At 40.0% G+C, this 23,055-nt stretch overlaps 1 protein-coding gene and 1 pseudogene across 2 annotated transcripts; one reads left to right on the top strand and one right to left on the bottom strand.

Annotated features, from left to right (window-relative positions):
* Nucleotides 1-5,121: 5,121 nt before the first annotated feature.
* Nucleotides 5,122-8,727, bottom strand: LOC116406873 (protein kinase C delta type-like). 2 transcript variants are annotated; one of them, XM_031891874.1, is made up of 7 exons: nucleotides 8,353-8,727; nucleotides 8,032-8,123; nucleotides 7,126-7,188; nucleotides 6,802-6,940; nucleotides 6,436-6,618; nucleotides 5,873-6,001; nucleotides 5,122-5,659 (listed from the first exon to the last, which is right to left on the bottom strand). In XM_031891874.1, exons 2-7 carry the CDS (start codon nucleotides 8,076-8,078, stop codon nucleotides 5,534-5,536), a joined length of 687 nt encoding a protein of 228 aa, XP_031747734.1. In that variant the 5' UTR covers nucleotides 8,079-8,123; nucleotides 8,353-8,727; the 3' UTR covers nucleotides 5,122-5,533. The 2 variants fall into 2 exon arrangements, with proteins under 2 accessions (XP_031747734.1, XP_031747733.1); XM_031891873.1 differs by lacking the exon at nucleotides 8,353-8,727 and having other exon boundaries at nucleotides 8,032-8,326.
* A 27-nt stretch (nucleotides 8,728-8,754) lies between these two features.
* LOC100494493 overlaps nucleotides 8,755-23,055 on the top strand; it is a 55,836-nt pseudogene continuing 41,535 nt past the window's right edge.

Raw genomic sequence — 23,055 nt, 5'->3', positions numbered from 1 at the left:
CCTACAGTGTGGGTACTACTGTTGTAGCACCTTAGAATAAAATTTGATAGATCTTATAGAGAAATTATATGAATACTTTCATTCTTTGTCCTGAGGCATTGCTCTCAGCTGTCAGTATTTATGCCAGATAACTCTTATTGAAGACTTGAAAAATGGTGTTGATTACTGATAGATCGCTATGGAATGGATGCATATTGGTGGTTTAGCTAGGGCCTCTCATTAAGAAAATAGCTCAGCTGTTACATTATGGAGCACTAAAACATTATTTTGCCCAGTCCTGCGCTTAAGGGCAAATGCCCATACCTGCTGCACTCTTACCTTCCAATTTGTGCCTGTATGTTACCCAACCACTTAGATTGTGTCTACTGTGTCTCATACCACATGGCACTTACTCCCTGTGCATTTATACTTATTTATTGTATTTATTTATTATAACACTTGTCCTCCCTGTGTGTAATTTTGTAAGATTGTACAGTGCTGCGTACCCTTGTGGCGCTGTATGAATAAAGTTATACATACATACAAGAGTCCATAGTCAGTTTCTGCTCGTGTATTGCCACCTCAGGATGAATATCTGCTAAAGCTCAAATGTAAAATAGAGCACCATGATTAGTGCCTGGGGGGATAAATAAATGCATGAATAACTGTACTGTATTTAAAGGGACATATGCAGAATATTTTGCATTTGAGCTACATTAATACATTTTCATCTAATGCATGGTTTAAAAGCTGTTTTATTTTTACTCTTTTAACATGACAGTCCTCTGAGAGACACCATTCTTCTACAGGCAAAACTGTGGATGCAGTTCCTTATACACGCTGCACTTTAGTCTGAAAAAAATATAAAGTTAGATTTCTCCCCAAAATCTTAATGGCAACTATCAAAAACTTGCTCAATATAAATTAGCAATTTCCTCTGAATAAAATTATACCCCATATGTCTGGTTGCACATAAATACATGGGCGCCAAACACCTGAAAATGCATAATTTTGGGGCTGCACTCTATGCACCCCTTGCAGTTTTTTACTTTAACCCCCCCATCTGTAAAGTTACCCCACCCAAATCAACCCCTAAATTGTACTTTACTCACCTATTTCTGTTTAGCGGAGCATCTTTGATTTGAGTTCCATCTTTCCTGTGCTGTTATGATACCAGTTTTTTGCTTCTTCCTACACTACTTTAGAAATGACAAAATCTGCACCACATTTCTAAGGATATTTGCCAAAAAATCCATAGTAATTTGGCCCATAAATGATGCAAGTGTCCTTAGAAGTTGCATTAAAGGTTAGGAATTTAGGTGCCAACAACAAAGCTTGGGGCATTAGCATCAGAGATAAAATTATGTGCACCATCACGTGCCGTGCAGCTGTCACCAGTGGCACACCAGCATTATACAAAGTATTCATATTTAGAGAGCCCCTGCAACTTGTGTAACCTAACCAGAACATACAGTAGATATTCAATTTGTACTACAAGCACAAAAAAACGTAATGTATCTGTCATCCTGCGCTCAAGAACCTTTGTCGTGCAAAAAAACTTAAGGCCTACACTTATAGTAGTTAAATGCTGCCCAGAAATACAAAGTGATATACAAAACTATGCACAGATAACTGCGCTGCCAGACAAGCTTTTGAGGTGCCAGTAAAAGGACTTGTGGCATCAGCTTTAGAGATACAAACATCTCATGGATTCATCACACACCACAAGTTTAATCATGCGCCCTGTCAGTCACCCAGCACCTCAGTTCGCTATACCAACAGCACAAGTCCTACCTATAACCAGAGAAACACTGCAACTAGCCTGAATAACCATAGCTCAAACACAAAAAGCTGAATGCCCAAGAACAAGTCTAAACAACCACAAGCTGACAACCCGTGCAAAACACAAAATCACACACCATAAATCCCTACTTTACAAAAAAAACTTCTAAAATCACCCAAACCAACAGAAGAACAATTATTTGCAATGAAATCAGTGGTCAGAGCCCTGGATCCACCAATGTCACTGCAAAAGCAATCTTTTTTGGGGCACTAAACACACAATAAAGAACAATGCAAATGCAATAAAATCAAATCACAAAACTGCAATAAAACCACTAAAAGCAATGAAAGAACAATAATAGCAATGAAATCAGTGGCCAGAGCCCTGGATCCACCAATGTCACTGCAAAAGCAACCTTTTTTGGGGCACTAAACACGCAATAAGGAACAATGCAAATGTAATAAAATCAAATCACAAAATTGCAATTAAACCACTAAAAGCAATGAAAGAACAATAATAGCAATGAAATCGGTGGTCAGAGCCCTGGATCCACCAATGTCACTGCAAAAGCAACCTTTTTTGGGGCACTAAACACACAATAAAGAACAATAAAGAACAATGCAAATGCAATAAAATCAAATCACAAAACTGCAATAAAACCACTAAAAGCAATGAAAGAACAATAATAGCAATGAAATCAGTGGCCAGAGCCCTGGATCCACCAATGTCACTGCAAGAGCAACCTTTTTGGGGCACTAAACACACAATAAAAAACATTGCAAAGATAAAACGCCATCAAATCAGTAAAATCCAATAAAATCTCCTAAACCAACAGAAGAACAATTATTGCAATGAAATCAGTGGCCAGAGCCCTGGATCCACCAATGTCCGTGCAGCTGTCACCAGTGGCACACCAGCATTATACAAAGTATTCATATTTAGAGAGCCACTGCAACTTGTGTAACCTAACCAGAACATACAGTAGATATTCAATTTGTACTACAAGCACAAAAAAACGTAATGTATCTGTCATCCTGCGCTCAAGAACCTTTGTCGTGCAAAAAAACTTAAGGCCTACACTTACAGTAGTTAAATGCTGCCCAGAAATACAAAGTGATATACAAAACTATGCACAGATAACTGCGCTGCCAGACAAGCTTTTGAGGTGCCAGTAAAAGGACTTGTGGCATCAGCTTTAGAGATACAAACATCTCATGGATTCATCACACACCACAAGTTTAATCATGCGCCGTCAGTCACCCAGCACCTCAGTTTGCTATACCAACAGCACAAGTCCTACCTATAACCAGAGAAACACTGCAACTAACCTGAATAACCATAGCTCAAACACAAAAAGCTGAATGCCCAAGAACAAGTCTAAACAACCACAAGCTGACAACCCGTGCAAAACACAAAATCACACACCATAAATCCCTACTTTACAAAAAAAACTTCTAAAATCACCCAAACCAACAGAAGAACAATTATTTGCAATGAAATCAGTGGTCAGAGCCCTGGATCCACCAATGTCACTGCAAAAGCAACCTTTTTTGGGGCACTAAACACGCAATAAAGAACAATGCAAATGCAATAAAATCAAATCACAAAACTGCAATAAAACCACTAAAAGCAATGAAAGAACAATAATAGCAATGAAATCAGTGGCCAGAGCCCTGGATCCACCAATGTCACTGCAAGAGCAACCTTTTTGGGGCACTAAACACACAATAAAAAACAATGCAAAGATAAAACGCCATCAAATCAGTAAAATCCAATAAAATCTCCTAAACCAACAGAAGAACAATTATTGCAATGAAATCAGTGGCCAGAGCCCTGGATCCACCAATGTCACTGCAAAAGCAAACTTTCTGGGGCACTTAACACACAATAAAGAACAATGCAAAGATAAAACGCCATCAAATCGGTAAAATCCAATAAAATCTCCTAAACCAACAATTATTGCAATGAAATCAGTGGCCAGAGCCCTGGATCCACCAGTTTCACTGCAAAAGCAACCTTTTTGGAGCACTAAACACACAATAAAGAACAATGCAAAGATAAAACGCCATCAAATTGGTAAAATCCAATAAAATCTCCTAAACCAACAGAAGAACAATTATTGCAATGAAATCAGTGGCCAGAGCCCTGGATCCACCAATGTCCGTGCAGCTGTCACCAGTGGCACACCAGCATTATACAAAGTATTCATATTTAGAGAGCCCCTGCAACTTGTGTAACCTAACCAGAACATACAGTAGATATTAAATTTGTACTACAAGCACAAAAAAACGTAATGTATCGGTCATCCTGCGCTCAAGAACCTTTGTCGTGCAAAAAAACTTAAGGCCTACACTTACAGTAGTTAAATGCTGCCCAGAAATACAAAGTGATATACAAAACTATGCACAGATAACTGCGCTGCCAGACAAGCTTTTGAGGTGCCAGTAAAAGGACTTGTGGCATCAGCTTTAGAGATACAAACATCTCATGGATTCATCACACACCACAAGTTTTATCATACGCCGTCAGTCACCCAGCACCTCAGTTTGCTATACCAACAGCACAAGTCCTACCTATAACCAGAGAAACACTGCAACTAACCTGAATAACCAACACAAAAAGCTGAATGCCCAAGAACAAGTTTAAACAACCACAAGCTGACAACCTGTACAAAAAACAAAATCACACACCATAAATCCCTACTTTACTAAAAATCACCCAAACCAACAGAAGAACAATAATTGCAATGAAATCGGTGGCCAGAGCCCTGGATCCACCAATGTCACTGCAACAGCAACCTTTTTTGGGCACTAAACACACAATAAAGAACAATGAAAAGATAAAACACAATAAAATCAGTAAAATCCAATAAACTTCCTACACCAACAGAAGAACAATTATTGCAATGATATCAGTGGCCAGAGCCCTGGATCCACCAGTTTCACTGCAAAAGCAACCATTTTGGGGCACAAATACACAATAAAGAGCAATGAAAAGATAAAACACAATAAAATCAGTAAAATCCAATAAAAACTCCTAAACCAACATATGAACAATTATTGCAATGAAATCAGTGGCCAGAGCCCTGGATCCACCAACGTCACTGCAAAAGTAACCTTTTTGGGGCACTAAACACACAATAAATAACAATGGAAAGATAAAACACCATCAAATCAGTAAAATCCAATAAAATCTACTAAACCAACAGAAAAACAATTATTGCAATGAAATCAGTGGCCAGAGCCCTGGATCCACCAGTTTCACTGCAAAAGGAAACTTTTTGGGGCACTAAATACACAATAAAGAGCAATGAAAAGATAAAACACAATAAAATCAGTAAAATCCAATAAAAACTACTAAACCAACATATGAACAATTATTGCAATGAAATCAGTGGCCAGAGCCCTGGATCCACCAACGTCACTGCAAACTCAGCACCCAATACCAATAAAAAAGTTATAAGTTATAAGTTATAGGCAATAAGAAAAAACAGAAATTAATTATGCAACTGCTAAAAAACACACAAAAATACTTTAAAAACAAGCGCAGCGGTTGTAAAAACACTTAAAGGGTTAAACATATGTAATAGCCTAACCTAAATTTCTATTTATACTTTCCTCTCCTCCTCACATGTTGCCCCATTGGAAGTCAACAGGAAAGATTTAGATGTTACTCCTGGGCAGTTTCAGCAGATGATGATGTGGCTTCCATGCAGCAGCTGTACACGGTGTTCAGAACTGGTGGACATGACCATAGTTATTGGCCTTGGTGTCACTCCTGCAAGTCGGGATCCAGGAAGGAGAACTCCTCTAGGACTCTGTTTCTTTTGTTCAAGAATATCTTTCTTGAAAAAAATGGTGACTCTCCTTCAGAGTCCCTGAAGTTCTTAACTGATCGCTACAATAAGAAAATGTTAATTATATTTTTTACATTATTTTCTACAAAAATTTCCCTCCCAATTTCTAGAAATTATTAAATCTGTCCCCTGAAATCTCTTTTCTTACATGAGTTTATGGTATTGATTGGGGAAAAACCCATTCTAGCTCCGGTGTTCCTTGAACTACCAATAGAGCAACAGTTTCCCATTGCTTGGTTCAGTCACATACTCACCACTGCTAGCTGGAAAGGTGGTGTTAGTTGGCGATTTTCCAGTTTCACCCAGTCAATACAACGAAAGAAAGGGTGCTCCCTGATCTTCCCGTTTTTGCCAAGACGAAGATGATGGTCTTTCTCCAATAGCTTAAGTAATAAAATATATCACTTTATACAGATGTAGGTAAATCTAAACACATACAAAAAACTCTGATCATGAAAACCCACAGGTCTCATTCTGGGGGCCTGCAGTGCACATGACAGTGATAATATTCAGCAGGGTGTGTCAGAGTAGGCACTATAGGAAATATAAAATTGACCCATTTACTGCCCTCTGCCAGCCTTATTTTCCTTTGGGCTACAAATACAGTATTATGGCTACTGGATATACAGCTAAAGTGCACAGACATGGCATTTATACTAGTTCCACTGAGGCCTCATGCCAATTTTCTGTAGCCCTACATTGATCCCACCCACCTAGGTTTACATTATGAAATGTAGGAATACATTTATCTGAGAATGCAAAAGAAGACCTTTTGCATTCTTTACATTATTCTACAGTATAATTTGCTTATACTCACCGCTTGCAGGAGGTCCACCAGTTCATCACTGAGCCAGCTGGGATAAAAGGGCTCATCCGTGAGTGGAGATAGTTGTTTCCCCATTGGGCTGGTAAATGGGAATGTGTAGGTGGCCATTTGGTAGATGATGATACCCAATGACCACCAATCAGCTGCTGCATTATACTCCTTTTCTTCAATCACCTTAAAGAGGAGGAAGAGATCATTGAACAAGGAAATATTTTCATGAAATGCAGAGTTATAAGAATCAACCCAATAGAATCACAGTGTGTGTGAGTATGACTCTGCCCCAACAGCATGTAGTTTATAGGCACAGCCCTATCTGCCCATTACTGTTACTGTGCTGCACAGAATTGGGCTTCTTACCTCCGGTGCCATATAGCGAGGTGTTCCAGCCTTGCGTGTGGTGGTGTCGTTCCCGGAGATGTTTTCCTTTGCTAGACCAAAGTCAACTATTTTTATGTGACTTTCTTGGTCTAGCATTATATTAGCTGGTTTCAGGTCGCTGGGAGAATAAGATTAGATACAGGTTGAGAAGTTAGTAGGGAAATTAAAGGTAGATGTGAACATAAAGAAAATGGGATGATAAAGAGCACAATTGCATAAAGAACAGAGATTTGCTTTGAGCAAGTGAGGAAATAAATTATGAAAACACTAGAGGAAAATCAGAGATGAGAACATTTTACTAACCGATGGATGATCCCCTTGGAATGAAGGAACTGAAGGCCACAAATCATCTCTGCTGAGTAAAAACTTATTAAAGGGAAAAAACAATAAACATTAATTCATTGACTATATATATAATACTATTCATTATTGCTCTCTTTTAAGCATGCAGAATCACAAGAGGCATAAATAGAAGTCTGTGGGGCCCAAAGCAAGTTCAGAGCCAGCTTCTCCTCTACTAAACATCCAGCCCAGCTTTCTTTGCTAAAAATAACACACAGTTTCCCCTGTGAGCTCTACTGGGCAGGAATCGCCTTCCAATTTACTTAATACAATTTATTATCTCTCTATCAAAAATCATATGCAAGCCATATAGTGCCCGGCAGCCTGCAGTGCCCCTTACTGTGCATCACATAGACCTAGAAAGTAGTCCATAGTGCAGGAGGCCTAAATATAAGTGCATGATATTGTACAGGGCAGAATTCAAGCTTGAATTTTTTTAAATTGACAGGGACACAAGGGAAATGGCTTAGTTCCAACAAAGTTCCCCCAGAGCCCACAGTGCTTCTAATATACTCTTTTACATAATCCTCACAATAAATCCAGTAAGATATTACATATCTTGCAATGTTCCTATAATGTGCCTGCATCTTAAAAAGTCCTCCCGTAGGTTTGAGTAGTAACTTGAAGCATAAGAAAGCTATAAATAAAAAGCAGTGCATTCTGACCTCTATGGGATGTTTTGTACCCCCTGTTTTAAGAATAAAGTTACAAAAGAGTTCCGTTATTAAATAAAGACTACAGGCTACAGAATAGGTTACTTAATAAAACTGGTGATTTTCTCCCAGATCTCTTCTTTTCAAAGTGCTAGAATGCAAATTCTCTCTCTTCTTACTCCCTATTCTCCTTTACAGGTGATATATTACTTACGCAATGGCGTCTTCCTCCAGGTGCCCTGCTTTCCTCATCCCAGCCATAAGAGTGCCCCCTCTGATGTACTCCAGGATAATATAGGCATGGTTCTGGTCAGGGAAGCAAACAAGGAGAGTGAAACACATGAATTTGTAGAAAGTCAATGAACAACACAATATAGGGTAGCGCCCAACTAGATTTGTGCTATTTTTGAGTGCCTAGAATGAGTAGTGCAGTAGCACTAAAAGGCATAGGAACACACTGGGGCTACAATTTAGCAGCCCTTAGCATTCCTGCAGTTGGGCCTACATTTGTTAAATGTGGGCTATAATCTGTTACCTGTGATTGAAAGGCCCCATAGGTGTGACAAAGGAAATGGCTGCCTTTAGTAATGCGTAGCACTCGGGCTTCCGTCTCAACCTGCGAGGTCTTTGGTATGACCTTAATTGCTACGCGCTGGTTCCTGCTGGTCCAAGAAGCCAACCAGACCTGAGAAAGGCAAAGGGGAGAGTAAATGTTACAGGGTCTCTTGATGGGACACAGTTACTCATTTCCTGAGATAGCCAATAGCCTTGTAGTAGAACAGATCTATATGAATTTATTCTACGTTATAAAAAAAACCGAATGTATTAAAATTTAATTAATACTTCTGTTTCCATTTATCAATTTTATAAAACATATAGGAAATAATGGATTAGACTTCTCTGATATAGATGTAATAAGTTTCCTAAAAAAAAAAAAAAAGAATTAAAGGGGAAGTACATTCTAAATCTAAAAACAAAATGTAATATTTCCCACTCTTAAATAATCATAGTTCTAATAGATATGGTATATGGGGTAAATTTAGTCATCACTTCCTCTGGCTGCCGATAGCATTGCCCTTTAGACAGCAAATATAAAAGCATGTTTGTTCATATCTCACTAAGGCTTTTATCCTTTTTAAGGGCAATATCAGAATATTAGAGAAATAATATAAATAATAATATTTCTCTATATGAACCCAAGGGCCACAACCTGAAGCTGCCATCTAGCTCTATGGTCCCTACTTAGAAACAAGGGCCCTAGGAGTCCTGCTAAGGAAACCCATTACTTGCCTTGCCAAAGGTACCATTTCCCAGCTCAGTGTGGAACCTGAAGCAGTTGATGTTGAGTGGGGCACAGCTTGTGGCTGGGACACAGGGTCTCTTTCTGCTGCTGCTGCTGCTTCCTTCTCCTGTTGGGAAGAAATCACATTAACAACTCATACTGCAAATAATGGGGAATATTCGCTGGTAAGCACTAGTGTTTTATTGAATGTATTCTCTATAAAATTATATTGGTAGTTAGCATTTTGTCATGAGTTTTAGAGGAAAATAAGACCCTCCCACCACCTACAAAGTGGATGTCAATACTGTACCAGGCAATATGAATAGCTGAAAAGCTACAATGGGAGAGCAAACATTGATATGATGTGCCAGTATAATCTCTTCAGCCAGTGTATCCCTCATCATTGCTATAGAGACCCATCCCTTTCCAGAGCTGGAAATAATGGCCTCCCTTTATCCAATAGCAGAGAGATCTAGAGCAGGCAATAAGCCAATTGACCCACATTCCCTCTGCACATCCTTATTCCCTGCACAGATATTACTGATCAGCATCTGTTTCCCCCTGTCAGAAGTCTCTCAATTGCCTCATATCTCAGCTCCCCCTTTATTCAGAGGCAAATGGTGTATCCCAACTGACATCTGCACTAGAGTCTGCATCCAGGTGTTACTGAACTACAACTCCCAGCATTCTTCAACAGATAACCATTGGTTAAAGCATTCTGGGTTTTGTAGTCCAACAAAAACTGGGCACTGAAAATTAAAAAGTATGTATGCAGATAATTGACTGTTGCTAAGGTATCAACAGCAAGGGCAGATTAAACCAATCAGATCTTTGCTTTCATGTTCTGATGGTTGATAGTTAATGATGCTGATTGGTTGCTTTGGCAAATGTAGCTCCTCATAACATTAAATCAGATCTTTGCTTTCATTTTTAATTAGCAGTAGACTGAACAAAACTGATGACTGATTGGCTGCTATGGGCAAAAAGCCCTAGTGTCTCAGCACATTAAAGCCAGTTAATAATATTACAATGCACTTAGTTGCAATATGAATAAATAAATGGGAGAGTAAATGGGAAATGGGCTAAAGGCGCTTGTGTCAGTTTAATTCTCATTACCTGCGCTGTTATCTGGGCTCCTTGATCTTTTCTTCCGAATTTCCCTCTTTTCTACCTGGTCTTTTCTCTCCTCCTTACTCTCTTCTCCGATCTTTTTATTCTCCTCAATATTCTCCTTTTTAGCTTTTTTGCTGATGTTCTGCTGCTCTGATTTAGATTTTTCATCATCCTCCTCACGACTCCTTTTCATTTTCTTCCAGAGCTCTGACCCTCTATCCTCCTTTCTAAAGCACTTAGGGCGCATTTTAGCTTTTCTGCCCTCCTGTAGTCCTCCGACTCTTCTCTTTTAGATCTTAAACTCTTTAATTATTCTCCAATACTCACCAAACTCTCCTCTAGTCACTTTTTAATTCTCTGCTCTCTCTAGACTGTCACTAGCTGCTCCCCTCTCTCTAGCCAACTGTCTAATGGTCCAACTGTCAAATGGTCCAACTGTCATTGAGTGTCAGTTAAACTTGATTGACAGTTGAAACCCATTGTGATACAGAAGTATATGATTGCAATACATGCCAAACTTCGAAATCTCACCAGTTGAAATCATAGTGAAATGTACAAACATGAGCGGCACCTTCTATATTGCCAATAGAACGTCAAGTACAGATGTGGGGGTTATGTGTTTCTTAACTTATAGGGTCCCTAGATGTGGTTGAACTACAATTCCAGCATGCTTTGCTCTTGATTAAAGAATACTGAAGTACTTGTAGTCTAACATTTGGGGACACAAGGTTATGAAATGGGGCTACAGTGAGATGTTATACACAATAAGGCAGAAATATAAAAACATTCCTCACAAACATGTTACCATCAAAAAGCCCTTGCCTGTGCCTGATTCTTTCCATTGACTGAAATGGGAAACGCCGCAGGGACGTAGTTACATGGGACGAGTATAGGAAAATGCTCCAGCGCCATTTTTTGAGCACTCAGGGCCACATAAAGAGATGTAAATGCTGCACAGAAATATAATTCTCAGTGTGTAAAACTATGAAACAAGGAATCGCTGACATAAAAGCGTCATGAAAAACTGCATAGAAACTTATTGCGCAGCTCATGCAATACTCATAAATGCACTTTTTGCAGCTTTTTGTTCCCTCCAATGCAATGGAATTCCTGAAAGTCTTTTTACCTGTGAAATATTGGTGTAAATTCCAGTGTAACTATGGCATTTGCAGTATGGAGCTACCCACTAAGATGTCTTTATATATGGAATTTTACACGCAAAGTGGGACACAGTGTTACAATAACTGTATAAGTTATCTATATATGCATAAGGTGTATTTGCACTGTACTACAGTATGTTACAGTATGAAGGGGCATTGCATGTGTGCTGATACTGTAAACAGCACCATTTTTACTATATAGGCTCTCGAGGGCCTGTGCCTAGGGCAGCAGCTTTATGGGGGCAGCCCTTGGATGCCTTTATGGCATTGGTGAAAAAAACCTTTCCACTGCCACTGAATCTTTCCTATGAAATACGAATGTAAAGGTGGGGTGGTATCGGCTACCTCTCCGGCGCTGCCTGCTCTGGGCCTTTGTGGCCTTTCCTCAAATCTGGGCCTGCAGTTTGGCTTACCGTTTGCTGATCTGTGTTCATAAAATCATACCAAGTGAGCGATGATGCGCTACTGGGTATAGAGGACTATATGTATCAAATCTACACCATCCGTTGCTATTTCATAATTACATTGATACATATTAAAACAATATAAATTTATACTACCTTGATATATATGTTACGATTTCCTAAAACCGATGCAGTTAGGAGCATGCATTCTGCTGCGCTGTACAATAGACTTTTAGTCAATGATCCCTCTAAGGCAGATGTTCCATATCTGTGGGCAGGGCCACTATCAGGTGGGGAGAGGGGGTTCTTCTATGCTGGGCCCAGCCCTGTCAGGAAAGTTACGCAAATTGCCTACGCAGCTGTGACCACTAAGGGGGGCACTTGGATCTATTGCAAGCCCCATAGATATCAGTGCAGTGGGGAAACCCTTGGATCCAATCCCCCTTACCTTTTGTCAGTGTGATAGAGAAGCTCAGGAGCACCAGAGAATTATAGGTCTGTGCCCTAATAACTGCATGGAGCTAATAAAGTTATGGGCACATGTAAAATATCTGATTATTTGGCAACATCTTTAATAAACATATATTTGGCTAATTTGGCCACCTGTTGATTAAGCTGATCATATTCTAACATAGACAGCTTTACAACTGCTCTTACCTTAATGTTTTATCAAAGAAAGACTTAGCTGAAAAGTATAACCAATATGTTGCATTGATGCTTAGTCCCCCGCAGTGCTGTGCTTAGTACATAGAAATACCTATGCTGCCATAGCTGTGTGCTAGCTCTTTGTACATATAGCCATACCTCCCAACTGGCCCAATTTACGTGCAACATTCCCGATTTTAACACTCAGCCCCAGATTCTTTCTGAAAAGTCCCTCATTTCTCTTTGATCTTCTGCACTGAACACTTAAAAAGATGCAAAGTTTCTGAAACTTAATTAAATAAGTAGCTGTTGGCAAAGAGCCGAGAAAAGTTAACAAGCTACACCTGCACTTAGATACAATTGTAACTAATAAGCTAAATAGGTCTCTATGGGGAACTGAGACTTGCAGCTTAAAGGGCAATTTCAACTTTTTTAGCAAAACTGTAATTATTATTGACTTTAATGTATTTGAGTGAGAAGTCAGTTGCATCTAAAATGTCAAAAAGTCACATGGAAGCTGCATTTCGCCAATTTTTTGCCGTCCTGCAAATGTTTTAGCAGTTTTGCCAATTTTTCTGTAAAGCGAAACAGGACGGATTTCCTCATTACTACTTTCGGTTACTTATCTCTTTGATGTTCTGTTCTGCAGAGCTGGATGTTAGGCTCACACTTACCATAGCAACCAACCAGTAGTATAAATGTCTGAAAGATGAGAATGAAAGTGGGTTCCTTATTAATGAAGGCTGCTGGCGGCCTTAGGCACGCACCTTATACACCCAATCATGTTCATTGACAATTTTGTTTAAAAAGAACACCTCTAATTGTAACTCCTCAAATTTCCTTGTGTTGTAGCATCTGCCTGACTCATGATGGTCGAGGAGCCACTGACAGAGAATTGTGCAGCATGCCTTGGGGATCATCTACCTGCTCACTGGGGAGGTGAGTGCAGCCACACAATAGGGAATTATATATATCTGTGTAGTCACATGGAATTTGAAGCGATTACCACCTAGCGGCATCTGTGTGATCCCAACTTTGATTGCTTTGAAACAAGCAACATTCACAAACATTTCTGAAGCAGCTTTGTGCCTCATTCAGTTGCAGGGCTTGCAGCAGGACAGCACTGGTCTTAGGAGAATGGGGCGGGGACCTATTATAAATATCTAACCTGGTATGAAAGGCTAAATACATTTAAATCCTGCAGGGCAATGTAGTAAAAAGGGCAGTGTTTAGTAGGGTCTAGTAAACAATACCAACCAACCTGTTTGTGTTTGCAAACAGCTGACAAGTAAATGTTACCTGCTGCTTTATTACTATTGATTACTAGTGGGATAACAAAGTGGTGCAGTGCGCCTTGCTCTGTCGTAGACCATACTTTATAGGTCATGGTTTATCTAGTATAAATAAATCAAAAGCTACTGGACTTGTTACATAACAAATCCAGTTGCTTTAGATTTATTTTTACCAAATATAACCCTTCTTATGAACAGGGTGTTCAGGAAATTTCCTGTCCACCTTACAGCTCTGTACCTAAAAGTACAAGAAAGCATGCCATGCTTATAATGGTGTGAAGTGGGCAGTCTGACTGAATGTCTTTGGCTTCACCTTAGTGACTGCCCCTCTAGACAGGAGTCTGTGATGATAAAAGTCTTGCATATGTCTAATAATGTTTAACCCAAGGGGCAACATATATCATTTGAAATAACACAAAGGGACCTTGTTCTCAGACATCTCAAGAAATATATTTCTCATTCACCTAGGTCTTGCTTCCAGTCTGTGGAATTTTGTTATGGGCAGTGCAGGCAGTGGAGATAAGGAGCTACTGATTTTGACTCATGCCTTGGAGATAATTTACCTCCTGACTGGACAGGCGAGAGCTACTTGAGTATCACACCCATCATGTTACAGCACTTGGGAGATTTTAGACAATTAATTGGCAGTTCAAGATAAATAAACAAGAGGTGCATTTAGTTAGGGGTTATTATAATAAAGAACAAATAACATTAGGTTTTAAGAGTATATTTTGACCTTTTATTGGTTCAAGCCCCCATCTTTAGCTTACAGGATTTGTTAAGTAGATTATAACAAGGTTATAGATATATGAAAACTTTATTGCACCAACCATTCATCAAATTTTGTATCAATACCAGGGGCATAAAATCTTGCCCTACCTGACCTTCAAAGTGAGTTCCTAGGAGAGACCTACAGTTTGGGTACTACTGTTTTAGCACCTTAGAATAAAATTTGATAGATCTTCTAGAGCAGTGCTGTCCAACTGGCGGCCCGCGGGCCGCATGCGGCCCGCGACCCCCCTCTGTGTGGCCCCCCACCTGCCTGGCTGCTTTGATGGCTTACCTTTGTGTAAACTTTAAATGGTATCATTACTGTGATTAACTGCCCCCCTGCATGGTTCTCACCTCAGATTCAGGCTGTAATCCCTCTGTATTGTTTAAATATGTAATCCCCTGTGTTGTTCACACCTTTTAATCTCTGCATTGTTCACCCCCTGCAGTGTTCACACCTCAGGCTCAGGCTGTAATCACCCACATTGTTCCCCTGTTCACACCTCAGGAGCAGTAGAAACCCACAAATAATCCCTGCACACTACAAAAAGAATATATAATGAGGTGGTACTGCAATTAAAAAGTTTTTTAATATATAGTTATTGTGCAGACTGTAGGAGCAGTGCCAGCATTGTGTCACTGTATGTGCCATACACACAGGCATCATAGGGCAAGCAGAGTATGGCACACACAAGCAGGGTAGGGAAGGCAGAGTATGGCACACACAGGCAGAGTATGGCACAAACCAACCAAGAATGGCAAACACAGTGAAAGTATGGCACACGCAGGCAGGGTAAGGAAGGCAGAGTTTGGCACACACAGGCAGGGTAGGGCAGGCAGAGTATGGCACACATAGGTCAAGTATGGCACAAACCAGCCAAGTATGGCACACAGGCAGGGTAGGGAAGGCAGAGTATGGCACACACAGGCAGAGTATGGCACACAGAGGCAGCATAGGGAAGGCAGAGTATGGCACACACAGGCAGAGTATGGCAGGTTTTTGCTGTACTACAACCATTAATATGGGTATGGTCATGTGATAACATGGGTGTGGTTTCAAGTGGGTGCGGTTTCAAAAAGGGGAGTGGTCAAAAACTGGCTTCCATTATCGGCCCTCCACCACGTAGGTTGGAAAAATTCCGGCCCTCGGTACAACAGAAGTTGGACAGCACTGTTCTAGAGAAATTATATGAATACTTTCATTCTTTGTGCCAAGGCATTGCTCTCAGCTGTCAGTATTTATGCCAGATAACTCTTATTGAAGACTTGAAAAAGGGTGTTGATTACTGATAGATCGCTATGGATTGGATGCATATTGGTGGTTTAGCTAGGGCCTGGTTAGGGTATACTAAGGCTTAGCCTGCAATGTTGGGGATTGGCATGATATGATCCCTGACAGCGAGAGTTGGGGTTTATTGTGATTTGGTTACAAACCGGCAGCCTGGTGTTCATATATAGGGTTCAACCAGTAATACTGTTTAGACAGAGGCAAGATAGGCAATTTTAATTTGGAGGAAAATAACTGCTAGTGTAAGGGCTGTCAGTTTCCTGCAACTTTGGATAACATATTTCCAATACACAAAGTCATTAAACTGAATCATATCTTTTTTAATTGTCCTGACCTACACTTGGTTGCACTAGCACTAACTAACCCTTACCATACAGTTAGAAGCCCTATCTGCCAATTTGAGCCTGGGTATTTTTTTCCTATATATTTGGTTTACCAAACTTACCATTTGCTTTCACCGCTCTGAATATATTTCAGGTCTTTTTAAAGAGTTGGGATGTTGCTGTCTCTCTATAGAGGAGTGGGAGTACCGTATATACTCGAGAATAAGCCGATCTGAATATAACCCGAGGTACATAATGTTACCTAAGAAAACTGGAAAAACTTATTGACTCGAGTATAAGCCTAGGGTGGGAAATGCAGCCGCTACTGCTAAGTTTCAATAATCAAATAACAGATAAATAAATAATAGACTAAAGCAAGTTTGGGAAGGCTAAGGAAGCTGCCATACTAATTATCAAGTACTTGCCATCCTGCTGTGTGCTTTGTGCTCGTCCCATTGGTTCTGTGCAGTGTGTGCGCTCCCATCATTAGTGAATCTCCATTACCAAAAATAATTACTTACAAATCCTAAGTAGGCACAGTGCATCATTGGAGCTTTTTTATTTCTAAAGATCTGCCCTTAAGGAATTGAGGATGGTAGCAGTTTGCATACTCAAAAAATAAAACAATGCTTGCAACGTTACATTAGCATGTCTTTGGTAGATTAGAAAGAAAGCAACCACTTTACCTTCATTACATATCATATCTAGAGTTGTTCCCATTTCCCCAACAATACATCTTTAGTCTGCCCTTTTTAGTGAATGTGCGCCCCATGTGCCCTTTTTAGTGAATGTGTGCCCCATGTGCCTTTGTCAGTGAATGTGTGCCATTGTGGGGCGCCGCGGCTTGATGCACTTCCCATCGGTTCTGAACTTAGCAGCACTAAAAGAGCGCGTGAGTCCCTTAATGGTGCAGCGCGCGTGCATGCGCTGTAGGACTGGGGCATGTGCAACTGGACCCTACAAAGCACGCGTAGGTCCCTTAATGGCATCATTGCGCAATGCGCGCTGCACCATTAAGGGACCTACGCGCGCTTTTGGTACTGCAAAGTTCAGAGCCGATGGGAAGTGCTTTGCGCCGCAGCGCCCCACAATGGCACACATTCAATGACAAAGGCCCATGGGGCACACATTAACGCTGTGATGCTGCACGCCTCCACCAACGTAAGAACGTAAGGTCGTCCACGGGGGGGGGGATTGCTCGCAAGGAGCGCATTGCAGCTGCGAGAGTCCATACCGTATATACTCGAGTATAATCCGAGGGTTACTTTTTCAGCACATTATTTGTGCTGAAAAACTTGGCTTATACTCGAGTATATACGGTATATAAAAAGGCAAACATTGATTTACATGGACACAATTGTAGACACAAACCAAAGAGATTATACTGTTTAGATAATGCTTTATTTTCTTTGTAAGCAATATGTGTTGTGTAACCATCTAATGATTTAGGCCTAGAAAAAGCAGGGATTGCATCTGGTAAGAAAAAGTTATCTCACTAAAAATCTTCTAAATAGTTTACGCATGTAAAGTTGGCCATACATGGCAAGATCAGCTTGTCTGCCCAGCTGCTCAGCGAGTGGTGGCCATATTATGCTCTCCTGATCACATGACTCTTGTGTTAGATTACATATGGTCTGTGCAGACTTGTTTGCTACAGACTGCATCCGTTCCCCAATTAAGTCCTTGGCCAATGTCATTCTCCACCCTGCTCCTCCTCATTGACCTCTAGATGCATATCAATTGTGAAGGGATCATTAAGGGCTCTGGCACTCGAGGAGATTTGTCGCCGGCGATTTTTAAAAGAGCGATTTGGCGACAAGACGAACGACAAGACGCCAATGCTAAACCAATGGAGATCGCCAGCGTCAAAACATACGAGGCTACTTCAAGGCGCCTGCTGTTTCAAATCGCACACAGACCCTTTTCTGAGCAACTTGAGTAAACATGTGGGAGGGGTAACTGTTGAGTGTACCATGGGTAGCAGATCGCCTGGAGCTCAACTCGAATGAAATCTCTTCGTGTATATTGTTGTGGCGACTTGTCGCCAAAGCGATGGGGGGGAAAAACGCAGGCGACAAATCTCCTTGTGTGCCAGAGCCCTTAAGGCCAGTAAGCTCCCAGACTCTTTACTAAAATAGCAATAGTACCAATTGTTCCATAATTTTGCTTTCCCTCTGCAACTATGATAGCATAAGGGCTCTGGTACACGCGGCGGCGCGATTTCACGCAAATCGCCGAAAAAGACTTGCGAGGCTTTTTCGGCGATTTCCCGAAATCGCCCCGCCGCGTCTGCCATCCCGCCAGCGACTTACATGTTCGCCGGTGGGATGGCAGGGGGAAGGCAACTCGGGGAGATTAGTCGCCTGCGAGCAGGGAGTTTTGCTGCGGGCGACTAATCTCCCCGTGTACCAGAGCCCTAAATGTATTATATTAACCTCTTAAATTGCTTTGTTAACTGCTTAGGAATTATTGGTACATAAGACTTTAGCATTTTCCCAATGGAAAGCAATAAGGCTTAAGTGTTTGTCTCTGAATACCTGGTAAATACTTGTTCAGTTTTATTTCTGGTTGCAGTTTAATACATTCCAGGTTACAAATAGGACCTCACATGTCTAGTGGTTAGCACATTTACCATGCAGTAGGAAGTGCTCAGATTGATTTGTTTATACATGAAATGCACCTACCACTAACAGCCAGCAGATGGCAATCTCGTATTGAATCAGTCCAGCACACCCCAAAGTGGCTGCAGAACCCTCACTACACTAACAAGTTTTTCTTTAACATGTATATAGCTTGCCTCCATTTTAGTGACATTTAGAAGAGAAGACTTTTTACAATGTTAATTGTATGGGAAATAAGATAACTATACACTTGATATTCAGGGACACTTTGTTTATTGAACAGTAAACACAGATACAATACCACAGGCCCAGACTGGCTATCTGTAGATTCTGGCAAATACCAGAGGGGCTGCTTTAAGATGCCATAGACACTCACTATTAAATGGGTTGTTGAGGATGTTTAGGCCTCTGCGTACTTAAAAAGCCAGGGACTATTTTCAATACCAGCATGGACCATTTACTTTATGCTGAGTAAAACAAAATATAAATAAAAGTGGTAAAATAGATCTCAGAGAAATAAAAAACACTGAAATGATCCAACATATCTGAAGCCGTGCCACTCCCACTATAAGGCCGGAGGCAATGTAAGAGTTATGTTCATTCAGAAACACCCTGCCTTGTATTATATAATCTACCGATGCGGCGCAATCAAATTAATCATAAATGCAGACAGAACTAAAGTATATTGAGCTTATTTTTTCCTGAATTAAAAATATTTTGTGAGATTTCAGCTAGAGGAATACTGGAAGTAAGAATAGAATATAAAAGAATAAGGCCTGCTGACCACTATTAAACAGGAAATGATGTTGCTTCAAACTGGAAGTGACTGGAGTAAGAAAAAAAAAGTTTAAAAAATGTTGGTGATAATATGGGCAGCGTTGTGCTTTTTAATCAATAAAACAACTGTTGCTACATTCTTGGTGTGTGCGTACATCATCCTAGTTGTTTCTATGACACGTAAGTTGGCTGAGCAGGGACAGGAGGAGCCATGTTTATTTGCTGTTCAGTACAAAGGACAGTGGTTCCTTATGTTCACTAGGGAACAGGCTCTGTTGGTGTCAGACAAAGTCTTCAAATGATACACGTTTCAGCTAAATTTTCTTTGCACCACTTGTGGTTTCTGCTCACCTGCAATAGCAGAGAGCAATTACACTGAATTCCATCATTTAAGGTGGCATAACAAGGTATAGCAAGCCCTAACAGTGGTAAGAGGAGGAAGGGGAAGAAAAGCCATGACAAAATCTATATTGTTCCAGATCTTGGTAACTGATCTATGCCCTTTCAACCAGTTATATGAAAATGGTATTCTTTCAAATGGAACAGAATTGCCCCCAGACTAAGCAGTGAAGAGGAGACATATTCATCCAGGAATTATCCATCCACCCCTGCTCTGGTGTAGTTTAAAGGAAGATTGGCCACACAAGAACTTGCAATTCTTTTAACTGTAAACTGTATCTCATACACACAGATGGTGAAGTATAAAGTGGTGGTAGTGTAAAAAACATACAGTAGTTAAGCATTAACCCATTCCATTTGTCTGCATTTCAGTAACATATCATAACAAATAGTGAATTACTAGATGCTACTCTGTGGACATTTTAACATAACATTGATTTGTAATCTCATTTAATCCTGTATACCATTAGCAGGGTCTTTCAGAGCTTTTTATAGCTGTAAGATGTATTCTGACACATTTTAAAAGGACAGCATATCCACAATATTAAAGTTGGCACTAAAATGGAGAGTGATAATGCTCCATGAGCTTCTATCCCATGGCGTTACTTTTTTCTTGTTACTGAGTTAAAACACAATAGGGTTATAATGGGAGGCGATAAGTAAAGCTTTGGAGACAAGAGCAGCACAGGCAAGGCTAGACCTACTTCATAGAAACTATAGAGAGGGGTTAAAATGCAAGAAAATAAGTATTAGTACCTCCTTTAGGCAAGTACTTGGAGAAAGAAAAAGGTTGTGTATTTATGAACCCTGGGTTATGACCCAATCTTTTGATGCTGCTATGTTTTCCAAGGGTCGGGGACCCTTGCAAAATAATGTTTAACTTATACAGGTATGGGATCTATTATGCAGAATATTTAAGACCTTGATTTTTCCAGATAAGAGGTTTCTCCATTATTTGGAGAAAATCTATTTTAACACTAAAAAAAAACCACTGGGATTGATTTGCCACCAAGCCATATTGTTTACAATCAAGTACAAGGTACTGCTTTATAATAACAGAGAGAAAAAGAAAAATAATTAAATTATTTGCTTTAAATAGAAATTCAGATCTTTCTGGATAATGGGTTTCCTGATAAGGGATCTCATACCTGTACCCCATACCATAACTTCCCATAGCTTGCTATGAGTTTAATTATTCTTAATATTCCCTTTAAGATTTGTGTGGCTTGCTACAATCCCTTGGCATCACTATATTTATAAATCATAATAAAACTAGGGAATGTAAAAGTCATCTCAGAGGTACCAGGTACATGTTGCTATCTAACAGTTGCTGCTGCATACATTTCTTTTGTATATGCATTTTAACCCCTTAGCACCCAGGTTAACACGTTATGGTATGGATCAAAAAGGTAACCCAGCTGGCACTGTAGAACAGTTTTACAGCACGTCGATGGTTAGATTATCTTCATGTCAGCATTATTAAAGCATAATAACAAAAAATGTTTTTTTTTATTGCAGTATTCTGATTATTAATCTTTATTTACATATCGTTGATATTAAGCAACACATTGATTATTCACTTTACTGTTACTGACTCAGTGAAGCTTACATGGGAATTTTCCTACCACAGGCACAAATACACACACACACATATATATAGATATCATTGTCCTTTGGGGAGGAGCCAGAGTACCCACAGGAAACCACAACCCACAAACTTGGGCCGACTGTACAAACTCCACAAAGAGGCACCAGAATTGAGTACTTTAAAATATGTTTGAAATCAAAATATGACACATAAGGGTAAAGTTATCATTATATGTCCATGTTTTTTTGGGCTTATTATTAGAACATATATTTGTTCTTGAAAATAAATGTTGCAAGTGCTCAGAAAAACAAATAGATCTTCTTAAAAAGTAACTCTCATGGTTTCAGGCTTTTTTGGAGGGAAAAGAAGTCTTTGCCATTAAAGCTTCAAGACTCCAGCATGTCATGTCGCTATGGCAACTTTGCTCACACATCAGCAGCTTTACGTTTAGCTCAGGATTTCATATAATTAAAATTTCTCAGGAGACCCACAAAGTTTCCCGACTGCCACACAAAAGGCCCATTCATGTTCCCTAGCCATCCTCCACCTTCACAAAAGATCTGGGGACAATGAGGCCTCCCTTGGAACAGCTCCACCTCATATACATTCCAGGCACTGACACACAAGTGAGCTGTGGTGCAAATCCAACTTACTTACCAATCCTATTGCAATCTATATATCAGCAACTATACCTTTATATACAAAGCTCTCTATTAATGCGGCTCCAGTGATACACTAAATACATTCACATAATACTATTTTTTTTTCATTAATGACCAACAGTGCACTTCAGCCTGGCATCAAACATTGTTCCAATGCAATTTATAGGCTTAAACAGCACATGTATGAAATGTCCACTGATCCTTGAATGCCTTGTTTGTTAACCTTAAGTCTACAGATGTTGCTGGACTACAACTGCAAGTATGTTTCCAACCTATTCATTAAGCTTAAGAATTGTGGGAGTCGGGCAGATTTGCTGGTCAGCAAACATGTGATTGGTATTTTCAAATCTGTGCAAACTTTGCACCATTTTCACCTTACCATGTATAATCTACAGTATTTAGTAAGCAAGAAAAAAATATAAGACATTATCATGAGTTAATGTTGGGGTCCTACCCCACTTGCACTCTTACATAGGTCTCCCCTATGTCATAAACACCCCGCTACTTGTTCAAGATGACAGAATATAACATTCACATCTTTTTCTTGTTGTGAGACAATTATATGCATGCTCATAGGCACAAAAGTTTGAATTCCACCAAAAATGTTAAATATAATAAAGATCAGTCATAGGGAAGAATATTAAAGGCTACAATAAGAAACTAAATTTCACTTTTATTTAATTATGTATACATTTGTTTGGTATTGGGGGAATACACTCACTGTTTAAAGGCCCATTAAATTGCCTGTTTGATCCTTCTTCTCCAGTTGGAACCTGTCCTAAGCTGGCCATACACGCACCGATAATATCGTACGAAACCTCGTTTCGTACGATATTCGGTGCGTGTATGGCATGTCGGCGAGTCGACCGATATCGCAGGAAGCTGCTGAAATCGGTCGACTCGCCGATTGGCC

Source organism: Xenopus tropicalis, chromosome 8 (assembly GCF_000004195.4).
Source record: "Xenopus tropicalis strain Nigerian chromosome 8, UCB_Xtro_10.0, whole genome shotgun sequence".
Taxonomy (NCBI): Eukaryota; Metazoa; Chordata; class Amphibia; order Anura; family Pipidae; genus Xenopus; species Xenopus tropicalis.
This window is presented reverse-complemented; position numbering and strand designations above follow the sequence as displayed.